The 17,999-nt window shown below is 40.1% G+C and overlaps 1 protein-coding gene across 1 annotated transcript in view; it reads left to right on the top strand.

Moving 5' to 3' along the window:
* Nucleotides 1-17,999, top strand: part of LOC127579576 (ubiquitin-conjugating enzyme E2 L3) — a 52,482-nt gene that overhangs the window by 28,878 nt on the left and 5,605 nt on the right. Inside the window, exon 3 of the mRNA XM_052032457.1 lies at nucleotides 16,670-16,856. Coding sequence (XP_051888417.1) covers nucleotides 16,670-16,856 — 187 coding nt within the window. The remainder of the gene's footprint in view (nucleotides 1-16,669; nucleotides 16,857-17,999) is intronic.

The following is a 17,999-nucleotide window of genomic DNA, read 5'->3' as shown; positions in this document are numbered from 1 at the left end:
CAAAGGCTATTTTTAAATACATTGCATAATTTTAGCAACTTTGCTGAAATCTGAACATACTGGACTCCAATGATCGTAAATGTTCCTGACTGTAGATGGAGCTGGAATGATGAAGCAGAATCACCCTAGCGTACTTTAAGAGCAAGAACTTAACTTGAATTAATAGTGATGAAGCAGTTTAGGACTTTGTTCTTTGAATGCATTCTATATTGCCAGAACTTTTTTTGAAATTATGCAACAAAACACTGCTGTTGGAAAGGCTTTGTAAAAGGAAAGGGAAAAGACCTTGTGGCGTAGTTGACAAATTAACCTGCTTTAAGTTTCATACCAAACAGTATCTTGTGGTTTAAATGGGAGTTGTACACTGTTGTCCATCAGAGCTTTTCCGTTCTTCTTCTACTGATTTGGTTGACGTAAGTCCCTACAACATTCATAAACACCAGTGACTGAAAGCTTTTGAGGATATTGTTTTTCTGTTTGGAAAGTCTGCTTGCAGGTTTCAGATTTATTTTGTAAGAATTTTGTCAAGTACTTAGTTGAAGAACTACAATGAGTTCAAATCAACTTGCAGTTGGCCTAAGTGAAACATACTTCCTTAAATTTAACTTCTGGTTTCATTTTCACCAAAACTTGTGGGGACGGATGGTTCATTTTATGGCTTGCCAGAGAGCTTGCTGTTTGCTTTAGTAATTTCAATACTTGGGGAACAGTGCAAATAATGACGTCCTTTCATCCATTTTCCTGGAATTTTCAGCCTTGGTTATCTCAAGCAAAGATTCAGAACTATGAAAATGAAGCAAAGGACCAAGCTCTTGCCACATCCTTCTGACTTTGGCCCAGATCATGCAGAAGTGAAGGAACAGTGCCTGCAGTGCAGGCTTTTGAGTGAAGGGTTTGATGTAATCCAGCATCTATTCCAGTGAGATACTCTCTTTTGGCCACTGTGATGTCTGCTCTGGGTAATACGCAGCCAATCAGGTTGAAGAATCTTCACTGAAACATGCAGAGTTGAAAGCAGCAACAAGGAGTTATTGCAGAGTTTAGTTCTCTTGCCTAAAATAGGATATACTTGCAATAGAGGAAGTGCAGTGAAGAATCACCAGGGATGGCAGGTTTATTGTGTGGCAAGAGATTGAGTAGACTTAAATGATGTATGGAAAGGCAAATAAGGCCTGGGGATGGTGGATGTGATTAAGAATGAGCAGGGAAATGGAAACTGAAGTATACATTATCAATTTTTTTTAGCACTAATTTTGTTTTGAAGGAATGAGGCACCGCAGTGTAAGATTTAATTTTCGGAGAGGCTGTTTGGCACTAAATATTATACCCAGCTAAAATTTCATTTAATGCCAATTGCATCAGCTGTGACTCATTATGACATTAATAGGGGGCTAGTAGATAAGAACCCAAGTTCACGCCATGGTATCTTTCAGTACCTAGTCTATTGCTACAAATGAGTACCTGCCAACAGCCTCTGTGCCTCTGCATGTAGATGTGGGCAAATGCCAGAATTTGCTGTCTGATTCACTGATGGCATGTACTGTTAATTATAAAACCTGGGCTAATGCTTGTTAGTACCATAATCATCCCTGTAAAAAAAAATCCCATGATTGTCCTGCATCTTTATATTAGTGTTTTGCAATATCACATTAACACATTCATTGGTAATGTGCAGAATTATTGATTACATACTTTTGCATATCAGATGCCAATGTGGCTGCTTTGATAAGGAACTTGCATTAGGTTTGTACAACTTAAATGACCAATGTTTAAAATGGAGGTGATCTTGCACCAGTACAAAATTGTAGACAATGGACAGTACAGTGGTGAAATTCAGAGGTGTTGTTGATCAATTTGCAAATGCAGATAAATCCCTTTTGAGGAGAGGACGTGTAATTTAAATTGTTAATATGTATAGTTTCAACAAATGAATGTAATTTCCAAGTGTTGTCCTCCAGTTGAAGTGCAGGAAAAGTAAGTCAACTACTGCACGTTAAATTGTTGATTCAGGTACGAAGATTGTTGACATTTTATCCACCTAGCTTCTTCAGTGGAGGTAATTTCTGGTCGTTGACAAAGTAAATAAGGCTTTAAGATATTGGACAGCACAAACCAATATTAATGAAAGGTAGTGCTGAACTCTGGATTTGACGCCATTATCTGGCATCATCTATTACAAATAGTCCATTGATTACTGTTAAATGTCATATTGTTCATATTCAGCATGCAAGCAAGGATTGAGAAATCCCACAAATACCAACAAACCATATCACTATTACAACTGAGAGTATGAAAAGACAATGCAGTACTGTGAGGGAACTCTTCATATTAACCTGCTTCATATTTATTAGTGGCTGTCAGATAACTGATTTAAATATGCTAGTTTGAACAATCAGTTTAACATAAGATGCTTCAGGAAACTGTTCAGTGCATCAAATGGGTTGCAGTAATGTTTGCACCAGATTTAGATGTAATGCTTGCACTTGTATACAGTAAAATTCCAATAATCCAGCACACATAGGACTTTGAATGCCAGACTGGCAGATTTTTCAGATGATTAAATGTTATTCCCATTAATACCCCAATGTACTTTTAATTCTTTTTTAAAGATGTTACACAGTATAATGAATTTTCCAGTGAATCTGTTAAGTTTAAAGGAGTTACAAGAATTGGGGCCTGGGGGATTTCAGGGCAGTGTGGGAAATGTCATTTCTGAGCCAGATACCGAGCCATCGGGATATCTGAATAGTTGGTTAGTGAATTATTGGAGTTTTACTGCAATGCTTTTCAAGACCCTTTCAGGACATCTCAAAGCACTTTATAGATAAGGAAGTATTTACACTTTGTGCTCAGTAAATATTCACAGTTAATAGGTTAATAACCAGGTCAACTCTACTTTTTTAGAAACGTTGGATGAGGAGATAAATATTAGCCAGAGATGACACCTCGGTTGTCCTCAAAATAGTGCCATGTAATCTTTTATGTCCAATGAGGGGTTTGGGTCCAGTTTTAGACCACATCCATTTTGTGTGTTCAGCTCTGTGGAATGGGATTGGAACCCATGACTTTGACTCGGACAAGAGTGCTACCTACAGAGCTTCACCTGTCTCTGAAAGCCTAGCTAATGTTGTATGACAGGCCAACTGATTCTATTGTGTTAGATGAACATTCTATTGTGTTACATGTACTTGTGCATTTGACAGTAAACTCAACTTTGACTTTGGTAAGTGAGTCCAAAAGGTGAAGACACAAGGGAACCAAGATGTGTTGGCAAACTGGATCCAAAATTGGCTTAGCAATAGGATGAAGAAGGTAGTTGTGGATGGGTGTTTTTCTGACTAGAAGTCTTTATCAGGTAGTGTATCACAGGGATCAGTACTGGGATGAAAATGTAGCTGTTTGTATCATCTGCAGACTCAAAGTTGAGTTTAACTTTAACAGCAGCATCACAGACACATAGCATCATATAAACAGCATTCATAAGAAAAACATAAATTAAACAAATTATACACAATTTTTACAAGAAAATAACATTAGAACAAAAAAAAAGTCCATTTTAGTGCAAAGTGGTCATAGTGCTGCTAAACGCTAGTAATTAGGGTTTTGCTGGCTGGTTCAGGAACCGAATAGTTGAAGGGAAGTGGCTGCTCTTGAACCTGAAGGTATGGAACTTCAGGCTTCTGTACCTCCTGCCCTATGGTAGCTGCAAAAAGATGGCATGGCCCGGATGGTGGGGATCTTTGATGAGAGATGTTATGTAATGTTGTGTAAAAGAAAGCACACGAGCAAACTCATGAAATACCAGAGAAGAAGAAATCTGTAGCATGTACGTGCAGTATTTCTTTACTAACCCTGCATATAACAAATGCGCAGGGAGGTAAGAAGCTGCAGAGAGTAGTGGACTCTGCCCAATACATCAGGGGCTCATCCCTCCCTACCATTGGTAGTATCTATAGGAGGTGCTGCCTCAAGAAGGCAGCATCTCTCATCAAAGATCCCCACCATCCGGGCCATGCCATCTTTTTGCAGCTACCATCGGGCAGGAGGTACAGAAGCCTGAAGTCCCACACCTTCTGGTTCAAGAACAGCCACTTCTCTTTAACTATTTGGTTCCTGAACCAGCCAGCAAAACCCTAATCACTAGAGTTTAGCAACACTATGACCACTTTGCACTAAAATGGACTTTTTTTTTTGTTCTAATGTTATTTTCTTGTAAAAATTGTGTATAATTTGTTTAATTTATGTTTTTCTTATGAATGCTGTTTATATGATGCTATGTGCCTGTGATGCTGCTGTTAAAGTTAAACTCAACTTTAACTTTGAGTCTGCAGATGATACAAACATTAATCAGCCCAGCTACATTTTCATCCCAGTACTGATCCCTATGATACACTACCTGATAAAGAGTTCTAGTCAGAAAAACACCCGTCCACAACTACCTTTTTCCTCCTATTGCTAAGCCAATTTTGGATCCAGTTTGCCAACACATCTTGGATCCCTTGTGTCTTCACCTCTTGGACTCACTTACCAAAGACAAAGTTGAGTTTATTGTCACGTGCACAAGTAGATGTACGCACAGGTACAATGTAAAACTTACTTGCAGCAGCATCACAGGCACATAGCATCATATAAGCAGGAGTCACAAGAGAAACATAAATTATACACCATTTTTACAACAAGAAAAAAACACAATTAGAACAAAAAAGAACAAGTCCATTTTAGTGCAAAGTGTTCAGAGTGGTCAAAGTGTTGGTAAACTGTAGTGATTAGGGTTTTGCTGGTTGGTTCAAGAACCGAGTGGTTGAAAGGAAGTAGCTGTTCTTGAACCTGATGGTGTGGGACTTCAGGCTTCTGTACCTCCTGCCTGATGGTAGCTGCGAGAAGGTGGCATGGCCCGGATGGTGGGGATCTTTGCTGATGGATGTTGCCTTACAGGATCTTGTCAGAAGCCTTACTAAAGACCATGTAAATCATGTCTATCTCTGCCTTCATCAATTTTCTGAGTTACTTCCTCAAAAAACTCAAAGCAGATTTGTGAGACATGATCTTCCCTGCATAAAAACATGCTGCCTCCTAATCAGTCCCTGTCCCTCGGAATCTTCAACAACTTCCCTACCACTGATGAAAGGCTCACTGGTCTGTAGTTCCTGGGATAGATCTTATCAGGCCCTGGGGATTTATCCATCCTTTTGTATCAATTTTCTAATACTTCCTCCTTCCTGATACAGACATGCTCCAGAACACCAGTGTAACCCTCCCTTAAGTCCTGCCAGTGTTTCCTGCTTTTTGTGGTTTCTTAGAACTGATTCCCAAACTGTTTCTTCTATTTTACTTTTTGATCTATGATCCTTTTTCTCTGATTTTATCCTATTCTTTTCGTCAGGCTATCCCTTCTGCATTTGCCATTATCCTGGAATATTTAATTCCCGACCTTGGCCACTTTGCAAACATGTCTCTGTTATGGCGATTAGATTGTACCCATTTATTTCTATTTGTGCCATTAATGCACCTCGCTTGTTATGAATGCTTTGTGCATTCAAATTAAGAGCCTTGCTTTCTGTATTTTTACCAATTTACCATACTCTGACTTTAATTTGAGATATACCCATATGTCTGTATGCCGTGTCACTTCCAGTCAGGCTTTGGAAGTGACACTGCATACCCTTTTGTTACCCTTTGACATTTTGTTACCCTTCCTTATCACCTTTCTCCTCCTCTGGTCCTGGCCCATAACACAACAGTTCAGACTTTCCTCAGTATTGATGCCCAATGAATTGAAACCCTCTTCTCCCACACCAGTCTTTGAGCCACACACAGAGAGTTCCCTGATCTTATTTACCTTGTGCTAGTTTGCACTTGTTTCCATTGGTAATCAGACGATTATTGCTCAGTGGAGTAAAAAGTTATGAAGAGCTTCCAGCGTTTTCTGTTTTTATTATTGCATTGTAGTTCTTTTTATTTTGGAAATAAGCTGCGCATAATCCTTGGCTGGAAGCTCCTCCTTTGTTGTATCTACGTCATTGGATTCTATGCGGACCGTGGCTGTTGGTCCTTGCTTTCCTTCTCCAAGTGCACTTACTAACCAATCTGTCAGCACTCCGTGTTTAAAACATGCCTGTGCCTTAGCAGGCCCCATATGCTTATATTCTCAGTTACCATGCATCCTAAGTCCGCTGACTTCAATTAACCACTTCTGGTCAGTTACTTAATTAGCTGGGAGTCTGGCAGGCAGCAGGCGATTTGTTTGCCACTTGATTCAGCATGTTTACCACTGCAACTGAAGGTTGCAGCTTTAAGAAAACTTAACAGTAAAACTAGATTAAACCAATAAGTATTTAAAATGAAACCACCTCCTTCTCTCTGTAGATGTGACTCATTAACAGCTGTGGGCTATGCAGTCTCTAATATTGAACTGATTGGGCCTCCGTTAGAATCAGTGAGCTGAAAGGTGAAGTTCTAGATTATGGGAGAGTTTTATATCTTACATGTAAAGAAGGCACTTTGAGGGAGAGCAGAACTTGTTGCAGTATATATTAAATCTACCAATGAATTGAGAGAAATCTCTTATGCAGATAGTGGTTGGTTTGTGGAACTTAATTCCACAAAGTGTAGTTGAGGTGACTTAATATAGGTAAAAGGGGAAGCTAAATAAGCACACAAGGGAGAAGGGGGAAGAAGGATTTATTGTTGGGGTTAGAAGACAGGTGAGGAAGAGGACCACATAGACCAATATGGATTGTCTGGAAGAATAGTCTCGTGTTGTTAATTCCACAGCCCACTCATGTACACCTCGCTGTACAACAGATTTAATAAATCTAAAAGGCCATAGGCCAACTGAAAAATAACAAGCCCTTTGGAGTAGATTGTTTTCCTTCTAATACTGTAGAAAGGAATTTCTGACACATTCCTCATCTGTGAAGAGGCTGAAAAGACGTCGTTGATGTGATCATTTTCAACAAAGAAGACATTTGACTCTTGAAACTACAGGGTGAGTGGTGGGAGGGCTCCTTCTTGTTTGCCACAGGGAAAGTCATTGCAGTGTGCTCCACAGCCACTTCCTTCTGGTGGCTGAAGAGCTGCTGTCTGAACCATGTGGATTATTTTCATCAAGTGATGCAATGAACATAATCTTCACTGTGACAACTTCCAAGAAAAATGCATACAGCAGCATCAACATGATCTTTTCTGACCTTACAAAGGACCTTGTCAAATATGGGATTGTGAAGGAGTTGGTAACCTACATTGGCTGCCATTTATGGAATTCCTAAACTTTAAAATTCCCACCCATGTTTTCTATTCCCTGTAATGTCTACCCCTTCAAGATAACTGTGCTGTACCAATTTTGGCCTCTAGATTATCCTAGAATTTGATCATTGTACTTTTGATGGGACTCCTTCAGCTCTGTAGTTACCTTGCTACACTTCAGTCTCTCTACACTATTTTAAGAACTCCTTTAAACCTGTCTCTTTGGCCAAGCTTTTGATCACTACACCTGTCCTAAGCTTCTCACTTGGCTCACAGTCAAATTTTGTTTGATTACTCTTGTAAAGCATCTTTAGATGTTTTGCTACTGTAAAGATGCAATACAAATAAAAGCTGTTGTTGATGCTTCTACCTTCCCTCCCCTCCTCCCCCAAATTCTCATCGCATTACTTTCATTGCCCCCATACTTGTTGTAAAAAGGCCACTTCCATTTTCATTATTGATGCTCCAGCAACCTCCTTCCATTGCTTGCGAACATTCCAAACATCTGGCGATTCCACAATGCATGTACAATGAATCAGGCCTTCCCATAATTAGATCCTTAACTCCCATATTACCAGTACCACAACCCTACAAGATACTCCAAACGGTGGTTGCACATAAAGAGATTTTGGAGGTAGAAAATTGATTTGAATTGGCCAAGTTCTGTTCTGTCTTCTGAAGAATGGTCATAGACCTGAAACATTGACTGTTTCTCTTTCAATAAATGTTGCCTGACCTGCTGAGTTTTTCGAATATTTTCTATTTTTATTTCTGGTTTGCCTTAATGGCTGCTATGACTACAAGTTAGAGCAGTTGAAAAAATACATTATTGGTCTTGGACATATAAGATATGCAATATGTCTTGGTGTCCTTTTGGTAAGGTACAGCAGATGTTGTGTGAGTCTTTATGCCCCACATGCATCTTAAAATCTAATGTACATGTTGGTTTTCTGTTAAATTTTTTCAAGGGTTCAGGAACAGGGTGGAATTTGTACACTGTCTGCGTGGGTGAGCCTCTCCAAACTTGATTGCCACACTCAACTCATCACATTGTCTTGAATGCAGAAGCTGTCCCACTGTTGGAATGATTGCTCTGATGTTGGACCTTGGAATCCACCTCTCTGCCCCCCCCCCCCCCCGACCCCCCACCATCCCCTGCCACCTGCTTTGTAGCACTGATAATGATTTACCTGACCCACACTGTTGTACTCCAGGATTTCAGAGAAGTGCTCTGGGGCAGTAGGAGCAGATGTTAACATTTTGGTAGATGGTTGGTGATGGGGAGGACTGTGTGGTATTGTGTGTGTGGGGGGGGGGGTGGAGAGAATGGGAGGATGTGAGTTAAGGGAGGAAGAAAAACAGATCAGAGATTACTGGGAGGGGGTCAGAATAAGTAGGGATGAGAAGGGGAGAAGTTGAATTTGTTGTTTTCTCATTGCATTGGCCGATATCTTTCTTACTTCCCTAAAGTACATCATTGTTTTATATTTCCAGTACATGAGGGTTTCCTGTATTTTTCTGTCCTTCTGGCATTTTGGGTGAAGGGCACATAAACTGAAGTTCTTCTTGGAACACATTTGAGAGGAAAATAACAAAAATCTGCTGGAAAAACTATTTTAAAAAAAATGAGCAAAGTCTGGAATGAGTGAAAAGTCTGAGCTGGGTGATCAGACTTAGTCATGTAACTTGCAGGTGACTTTATTTGAAAGTAGATCCAGATTTGAACAGTTCATGCATGAAAGTCAGAGAAGTAACACAGCTGGAGGAAGTAGCTAATGGGTGCTAAGTAGACAGTGATGACATACGTATTTTATATTATTTGTTACTTTGCATTGCTCTTTGAGTCAGCAGATGAAGCCACTGCTTTCAAGATAGTGTAGTGGGGAAAGTACTAAATGTATGGACTCGGTAGCATGCAAATATGAATTTTAAAGTTGCCAGTGGAGTTTGCATTATTCTGCTATTAAAGCTCTGCGTGTATTATTGTGCCTTACCCTGGTCGTCATTCTCTCATTATCGGCTATCTTGCTTCCGACGTTCCTGTCTCTATCCTCTCATTTGTTTCCAACTTTGTAGTTTGTATTTCCTAATTTCGATTGTCGTGAGAAGGCACAGAATGGAAAGGGAAGAATGCCACTATGGCCTACTTAGCAAACAGTCGCCTACAATGAAGGCTTTGCTGTTGAATGGGTTCTGGCAGAGGGTGCATCCTTTATGTTAGTAGCCTATGGCTGTTATGAGGATGTATGTGCCTCAAGCCAAGGCAATTTTGAGTTATTTGGGGGAGATGAGGAGGAAATGCAAGAGATGCAACTGCAAATCTAGATGAATCTTTCTGGGTTGGGGGGGTGATGGGGATTGTGGGCGGTCAGGATATGGCCAGGGCAATAGTGGTGAAGAATGAAAGTGTGTAGATATTGCTGCAGTCCAGATATCTGCTTCCTTAGTCCTGTGTGGCTCTGCTACCAAGAGAGAATAGGCCAATCATCAGCCACAGAGGCCGGAAAAAAGAAAAGCACTCAAAACAGACGTTTGCTTTAAACCAGAAGACAGCTGACTTCTGGAGAACTGTGGAGCTGGAGGGAGTGCTGTGGGGAAAAGAGCAGGCAAAGAGATGCTTTGGCAGCATCCATTTACTTTAATTCCAAACCGATTTGATCAAAGCAGAAAAGTTGGTTTCTTGAAACGTTAAACCCTGTGGGCAGTGAGGAGTTCCGATGATTGTAGGAAAAGGTAAAATATCAGTTGTGCTGAGAGGCCTGCAATTATAGAACAGGCAAATGTGGATGGAGCAAAACGAACTGCTGGAGGAACTTAGCGGGTCGAGCAGCATCTGTGGTGGTGGGGGAGGAGTAATTGTCGATGTTTCGGTTGAGACCTGTCATGAGGACTGAGAGTGGAGAGGGGAGATAGCTCGTATAAAGAGGAGAGAGGGGAAGGGTGGAGACGGGCCAGTAGATCGTGGGTGGACTGAGGAGGGGTGAAGGATGATGAGCAGAAGAAGCCAGGTTGGGGGGGGGGGGGGTATAATTGGGAGAAAGGGGGCAGGTCAGTAATAAGGAGGAGGTAGACGAGGAGAAGAAAAAAGGTTAATGGAACCAGATGGGTGAAGTGTGTGCATAGTAGGTGGATGTGTGGATGGAGGTTCACATTGCGAATGTTGAGCAAAGCATTCTGCAACTCAGGTGGAAATTTATGTTACAGATTTAAATTTCAGAAAATGTCCATGTTTTTTTTCACCATTTTACTTTTAAGGGCTTGGATATAAATGTCTTCCTTCATTTTGAGGTCTTGTAGTTATAAAATGAATGTCATAGTTTAATTTCCTGACAATTTTTTCTTGGGCCTGCATTCACAATGTTTCATTATTATACTTACTTTATTGTAACACAGTTGGAGGTCATTCAGCCTATAAAATCCATGCCATCTCCCAGCAGATAAATCAAATCAGTCCCATTCTCCCTCATTTCTTTTTCGTATCTTTGCAACTTATTGTCTCTCACATGCCTGTGAGCTCCCCCCTTTGAATCTTTTGCCATTTACCTACACTAATGGGTAATTTACTGTTAACCTACTAGCAAGTCCTTCGGACACCAAAAAAACTGAAGAACCTGGCAGAAACTTGTGGTCACGGAGAAAACATGAAAAATTCATACACGTGAAAATTCTGGATTGAACCTAGGTGCCTAGAGCTGAGTCAGCTTTGCTAACTGCTCTGCTACCATGCTACCTGTTCCAAGTTCAAGTTTATTGTCATGGGCATTCATACGCAGGGTATGAATGACATGAAAATTACCCTTTTGCAGCAGCAGCGTACATTACAAACATGAGAAACATAAACTTAAACATCAACATAAATCACAGCCTTGTGATTCAGATAATTTTTTGATTGTGTTCACACTTTTTGAAAGTATATTTTTCTGGCCCTTTAGAAAGTTTTTGAAAAACTGAACCCCTCTCATTACTTTTGTCAAATTGTTGAAGATTCCATCCAGAAAGAGGTTTCCTAAATGAATCATTCTTTGCTTATCACATCTTTGTTTCATGCAGCATTAAATATTTGCTATTGAGATGTAATGGAAAGCTCCTGAAACTCACTGACTAAATTTGTAAATTAATATTGAGATAATGAAGACTATTGGAATACACATCAATAGTCTCATCAATTTATGCGATCATTTCTAGGAATTAAAGGAAGAACTCAAAATATCAACCAGGTATTTTTATCTGTAGCATAACGCCATTAAGACAGTCTTTTTTTGAAATTATGGCTAAAAATAGTTTTGGATGACTTCCAGTTCCTTGCACTTGCTTCTGTTGCCAGGAGTAGTAGATACTCTTTAGGGATTGACAACTCTAAACCAGATGTAGCTGTGACCGATCAAAGCTTTGATTTCATTCCGCTGAGACTTGCAGACTGACTGTGACAGCCAACAACATTCATTTTGTCTGGAGATGACAAAAGTAGATAGCTAGCCGTTCTACCCAGTCACCACTGAAGATGTGCCCTGACACGTTCTAGTTGCAGAGCTATATAATTGATCCCAAATGAATGGAAGCTACTTTAATCATACACTACATTTGCAATTAACATCAGTATTCTTGATGTTCACCAAGGAAAAGTAATAAAAACCTAGGAACTGAAATCATTGTTTAAAATGGTAGAAGCAATGAATTTTTGATGGAACTTTAAAATACATCTTAATATCGCCAAATGTTATGATTTGAAATGTACTGATAATTTCAAAGGAAATGTTTGCAATCTTACCTGGCACAAAGGATGATTGTTATGCTTGGAGGTCAATCATCTCAGCCACCAGACATCTCTGCAGGTGTTCTTCAGGGTAGCGTCCTAGGCCCAACCATCTTCAGCTACTTCATCAGTGACTTCCCTTCAATCGTAAGTTCTGAAGTAGGGATGTTCACTGATGTTTGCACTATGTTCAGCACCATTCATGACTCCTCAGGTAATGTAGGAGTCCATATCCAAAGGCGGCAAGACCTGGACAATATCTAGGCCTTGGCTGATAGGTGGCAAGTTGTATTCACACCACACAAATGTCAGGCAATGATGATATCCAGCAAGTGAAAATCCAGCTATTGTCCACTGCATTCAGTAGCATTACCATCACTGAATCCCCACTGTCAATTACCATTGACTAGAAAGAAAAGGTAAGAGGCTAGGAATCCTACCAGCTAGAAGGACATGAGCAGCAAAAGCATGGGAATACTTGGAAGATGCCTCAAAACCACACACCGTCCTGACTTGGAAATATATTGCCATTCTTTCACTGTTACTGGGTCAAAATCCTGGAACTCCCTCCCTCATTTTGGGTATACCGACACCTCAAAGATTGCAGTGGTTCAAGAAGGCAGCTCACCGCCACCTTCTCAAAGGCAATCAGAGATGGGCAATTAAGTGCTGGCTCATCCCATGAATGAATTTAAAAAAACATTATTTGGATTTGTGTGGATGAAAGATGTGCCAATTTATAAACAGCTTTGCACCTAAAGCTTACTGTATTTTTCATAGTTTTATTACATCAAGGCATTTAGGGACTGGGGAAAGAGCCAAAATGTTTATTGCCAAAATTGTGTTGCAACTGATTACGCAGAAACTAAGAATTCTGTTGAACAGGAACATTCTTTCAGATCTAAAGTATCTCCCACAAGATGAACAGTCATCTTTTGTTACGCCAATGTGCTTAACTTCACCATAGGTCTTAAAGAATTCCTTGTTATATCAGCATTCAGGTTTTCTCTGAAAGTAAACCAGATGCAAATTATCCTAATTGAAAGAAGGCATGTTTTCCATTGAGGACCACTAAATATGGCATCCCTGCACTTTCCATGCTTGCACATTTTTTGTTTGCATTGTTATTTAGTAGGGATTTAGGGAACTGGTTTTGTGGAACTATGGAACTACCAGCGGTTTTGGTCTATCAATGTCATAGAGACAGTAAAAGGAAGATAAGGTTACTGTTGTACTGAAGATGGGGAGGCCTGATCTGTACACAATATTCCAGATGCATTTTCACCAGGGCTCTTTATAATTGGAGCAAGGTATCCGTACACTTGTCCTCAAATCCTTTTTACAGTAAAAGTCAACATTTTGCCTTCCTAATTGCTTGGTATACCTGGATGTTGACTTCCAGTGTATGTGTACAAGTACATCCGGATCTCTCAGAACTTCTTTCAAACACTCCATTGTAACAAGTATTCTACATTTCTATTTTTGCTACCAACATGAATGACCTCTCATTTTTCCACACAGTATTCCATCTACTGTGTGCTTGCCCATTTAGTTAACCTGCCCATTTATTTAACCTGCCCTATATCCTCCTGAAGCTTCCTTGCATCTTCCTCACAGCCTACTTAACTTTGCATCATCAGCAAACTTTTGAAATATTGCAGTTGATCCCCTTGTGTAAGTCACTGATAAGATTGTGAAGAACTGTGGTCCCAGCACCAATATCAGTGGCATCCACTTAACAGTCATGAGAAGGATGTAGATGTTGGCTGCAGTGCTGTTCTAAGGTTTGAGTGATAAATATTATGATGTTTCCAACAGACAACTTCCAACACAGCTTGCGTTACAGTATGCTAAGTTTGTGTGTAGGTTTTATGTATGCCAGTGTTTAAGATGGAGACCATAGTTTTTTTTCTTGAAAATTAAAGCACAAGAGGAGACCCTTTGGCCTATGCTTTTGTTCAGTTCCAGCTGTCAACTGCAGTCTCTCTCACCAATATCTGACGATCTGCTTGTCTGCAAAATTAAAGCCTGATCCAATCACAGCCAATCCAAACCCAACCCCAGAGGTGTATAAAATCATGAGGGGTAGATAAGGTGAATGTGCACAGTCTGCTAGAGGACATAGGTTTAGGGTGAGAGTGGAGAGGTTTAATAGGAACCTGAGGGGCAACTTTTTCACCCAGAGCGTTGTCAGAGGCTGCCTGAGGGAAGTGATTGAGGCAGGTACATTAACAATGCTAAAAAGGCACTTGGACAGGTACATGGATAGGAAAGGTTTAGAGGGATATGGGCCAAACACAGGCAAATAGGACTAGCTTAGATGGGAATCTTGGTTGGCATGGATGAGTTGGACTGAAGGCCTTGTTTCTGTGCTCTATGGCTCTATAACTGCCTACTTAGAACATAGAACACTTGCAGCTGTTTTCAAATTAAAGGATTAGTGAAGGTTGAATTCATGAAGGAAGAGCCATTGCCAAAAGTTGAACTCCTGATGTATACCACTGCTTATTTGTCATGCATGATATCAGTTTGAAACATTGCAAGTTATTGTGAGAAGAGGAAGTAATATGAATCATGTATCCTATTATGCACCAACAGCCACATAAATGCTTCTGAAGTGTAGCCACCACTATAATGCAAGGAATTGCAGTAAATTTCCACACAGCAACAATCACCAAGTAATCTTATTAACTAACCTGACCTAAGCTGACACATTGCCAGGTCCTGTTACTAATTACTGTTGATTGATCGATAAATACTGGCCAAGACACTGGGCGCATTCCCTTACTCTTTGAGATGGTGCCTGGGGTATCTTCTACACCCATCTGAGAGATCAGCTGCGGATCAGATCATATCTGAAAGAAGGCGTCTCCAAGTATGTAGTCTTACTGCTGCACTGGGGTGTCAGCTTAAATTTATATGCTAAAACTGGTGCAGGGGCAATCCAAAAACTTCTGATGGGGTCCTGCGCCATCTAAACTGATTAATTTTCTATAGCAACATTTCTAACTAAGTGTATGAGCGTTTGGGATTATGTAGTGTAGCAGAACCCTACATGAACAAGTGTTACGACGTTGCCTCTTGCCCCAAAATATTCTCCTTTGGAGACACTCTGCACGCGGTTTAATAAGCTCTTATTAGACTGCCCTAATTAACTCAGTAGTCCTGATGCCTGCTATTGTGGACCAGTGCACAGTCACCTTGAGAACAAGAAGATCTTCAATATGCATACAGCTTGCCAGTATTATAGCCCAGTTTAAATGGGTTGTTGCTCACTGGAGATTATTTGGTGTCTATGTGTCTTTGCATTGTAGGTTGGAATAAAGTTGTCGGCAGGGCTAACTTGGTTTTGCCTTTGAAGTCCTTGATTCATGTTTTTTGTAACTGTGAGGATTCTTGGATCTTGTTTTGTTTCATTAAAGACTTCAAAGCAAAGAGATCAATATCTACATCTGTTAGCAATGTTTGTTCAGTGTATTTCACTTTCATAAAGCAACAGGTTGGAATTTATTCCATAATTTTGAACTCCTTGGTCCTGAATGCCTGGTATTAATTAAGAGTGTTACTTCAGATGTTTACTGAAAGACTGTACCACTTATCTCTTTAGAACTAAGCAAATGAGCAAAACCTAGTAAACTAGGCCACATTGTTATTTCTGTATACCATGTTTATTTGTATTCTGAGATCTGCTCTTGATAAAACTGCATTTGCCTGTTGCTGCAGGGTTGAAATCATAACTCGTACTGTGCTTTACTAGTAAAAGGGTTTATTTTTTGCTGGGCAGCTCAATATCCAAGTCACTTTTTGTCTAGGTAATTTTTAAGATCATAATGTATCAGGGATTGCCTTAACCGTTGAAAATAAAAGTACCTGAAGCATGTTCAGAATGAAGTATGGTGCTATGCTGCTTGAATCTGCACAATACAACATGAAAAGTATTAGGATTGGTTAATGGTTTGCACACTACTTGCACTCCTTTTGGCTTAAGAATCTCCCCACCTCTACATAGCATGTTGTGCAACAGAAAAGGTTAAAAATACTTTTTCCATCATTTTAATGGAGAAAAAGATCTACTGTTTTTTGGGTCCTGCAGAGAGACTGCAGCAAAATATTAATCAAAAAGCAAAAAGCTGCATATGCTGGAAATCTGATATAGCAGCAGAAAATACCCCAGATACTCAGCAGGTCAGGCAACATCTGGAGAGAGTAAAACAGAGATGTCATCGATCTGAAACCTTAACTCTTTTTCGCTTCACAGATTCCATCACATCAGAGATTCCCAGTGTAGTATAATTAAAAACACTCTTTTGTAATATAATTCCTTAAAATAGCTATATAATTGAAAGACTTGCTTGACTTGCTAAGGATCTCCAAGCAATTTCTGTTTGTATTTCAGCAAGATATTAAATTGGCGACTCAAAGTCCTAGAATGGGCATCTTGTATACATTAGTACTGAAAATTGCAATATGTCAGTTGCCTGGTTTTAAATCTCAAATATGTTGGTAGCATGAATTGTTAGAAAGTGATGTTTTTGTACAGGAAAGCCTCAATGTGGAATTTCAGTTCTTCTTTTCCTAAAGGGTGGATATGGTTCAGGATGTTTATTCTTTCAGTACCACAGTTGAGTGATTTTCTTTAAGCATACTAAAAATACTCCTCTTTTCTCCTAGGATAACCCTCCATACGACAAAGGGGCTTTCAGGATTGAAATAAGCTTTCCATCAGAATATCCTTTCAAACCACCTAAAATTACATTCAAGACAAAGATCTATCATCCCAACATTGATGAAAAAGGACAAGTTTGTCTCCCAGTGATTAGTGCTGAAAACTGGAAACCAGCAACCAAAACTGACCAAGGTGAGAGGAGATTAGCAGGGTAAATAATCCTGATTCAGACTTGCCCATAACTTTGTCTTCCTTGATTTTGCTCAATTCCAGTTACAGTACAGGGTTTACAAGAACTTTCCTGATTCTAAGTAAAGAAATAGAAAAATAACAATTGTGTTTACATTATCGGCTTCATGTACTTAATGAGTTTCACCTTGCTGACTGTCGACAGTTGAAAGAAATAATCTTGCACGTGCGTTCTGAACTGTCGAAGTCCACCATTCACTGACAGAACAGGGAGGCAGAACCTCTCAATTCAAGTTGCCCTTAGGTTCTACTTGTCAGTCTTGTTGGTGTTCCTTGGGAGTGTGTTGGAGGATTACTTCTTGGATCCTGAGGCAATCCTTACTGACATTGACCATTCTGCCTGTTTTTGGCTTTCTGGTCTTCATGTGTCTAAAGTGTTTCAGCAAGGTTATTGGAGAGGTCCCAAATTACACACACACCTTAAACCATGCAACGTTAGGACCTGTGAGGTAGTTGCCAGCCTAAGTGACTCGAGGCTGATGTTGGGGTTGAAGCTCTTGAGCTTCCGTTGATATGCAGCATATGGCCTGGTCCACTGATCGGAATTCCATGCTGTGGGTGACCTGCCAACTCTGCTGTCTGGTCCCCTTTGCCTGGAAACACTGCTCAAGGTTTTCCCCATGCTTGTTCTTGCCTGGTCCAGATGTTGATGGCCCTCCATACCCTAGAGTTCAGAGGCGAGATGAGGATAGTGGCTGTGCCTCAGCCAGGAGCCCTACTTTGGAAACAGCCAACAATGTTTGAGCAGGTGCAGGGTCCAAGATGCCATTGATTTTTAAAGGGTATTCTAGGGAAAAGATTAAAGACACAAAGGAAAAGGTGAGTTTATATTACTCTTTGCTTAATTTATTGTTGGCGTTTCTTCGGGTATATTTAGTTGGCTTTATTAAAAAAAATAATTTACTTCAATTTTAATAGTTTAAATGTCAGACAATTAAGATACTATAGCCAGTGACAACTTTTACAATCAGTCTCTAACAACCATGACTCTAACTATCTACTGCCCTTGACATTCACTGGCATTACTATCCTCCAAGTTAGTCACCTCCCCACACCCCAAAGGCTATCCACCATCTATAAAGCACA

This window comes from Pristis pectinata, chromosome 17, assembly GCF_009764475.1.
Source record: "Pristis pectinata isolate sPriPec2 chromosome 17, sPriPec2.1.pri, whole genome shotgun sequence".
Taxonomy (NCBI): domain Eukaryota; kingdom Metazoa; phylum Chordata; class Chondrichthyes; order Rhinopristiformes; family Pristidae; genus Pristis; species Pristis pectinata.
Note: the sequence above shows the minus strand (reverse complement) of the source record. Positions and strands in the feature narration are given on the sequence as shown.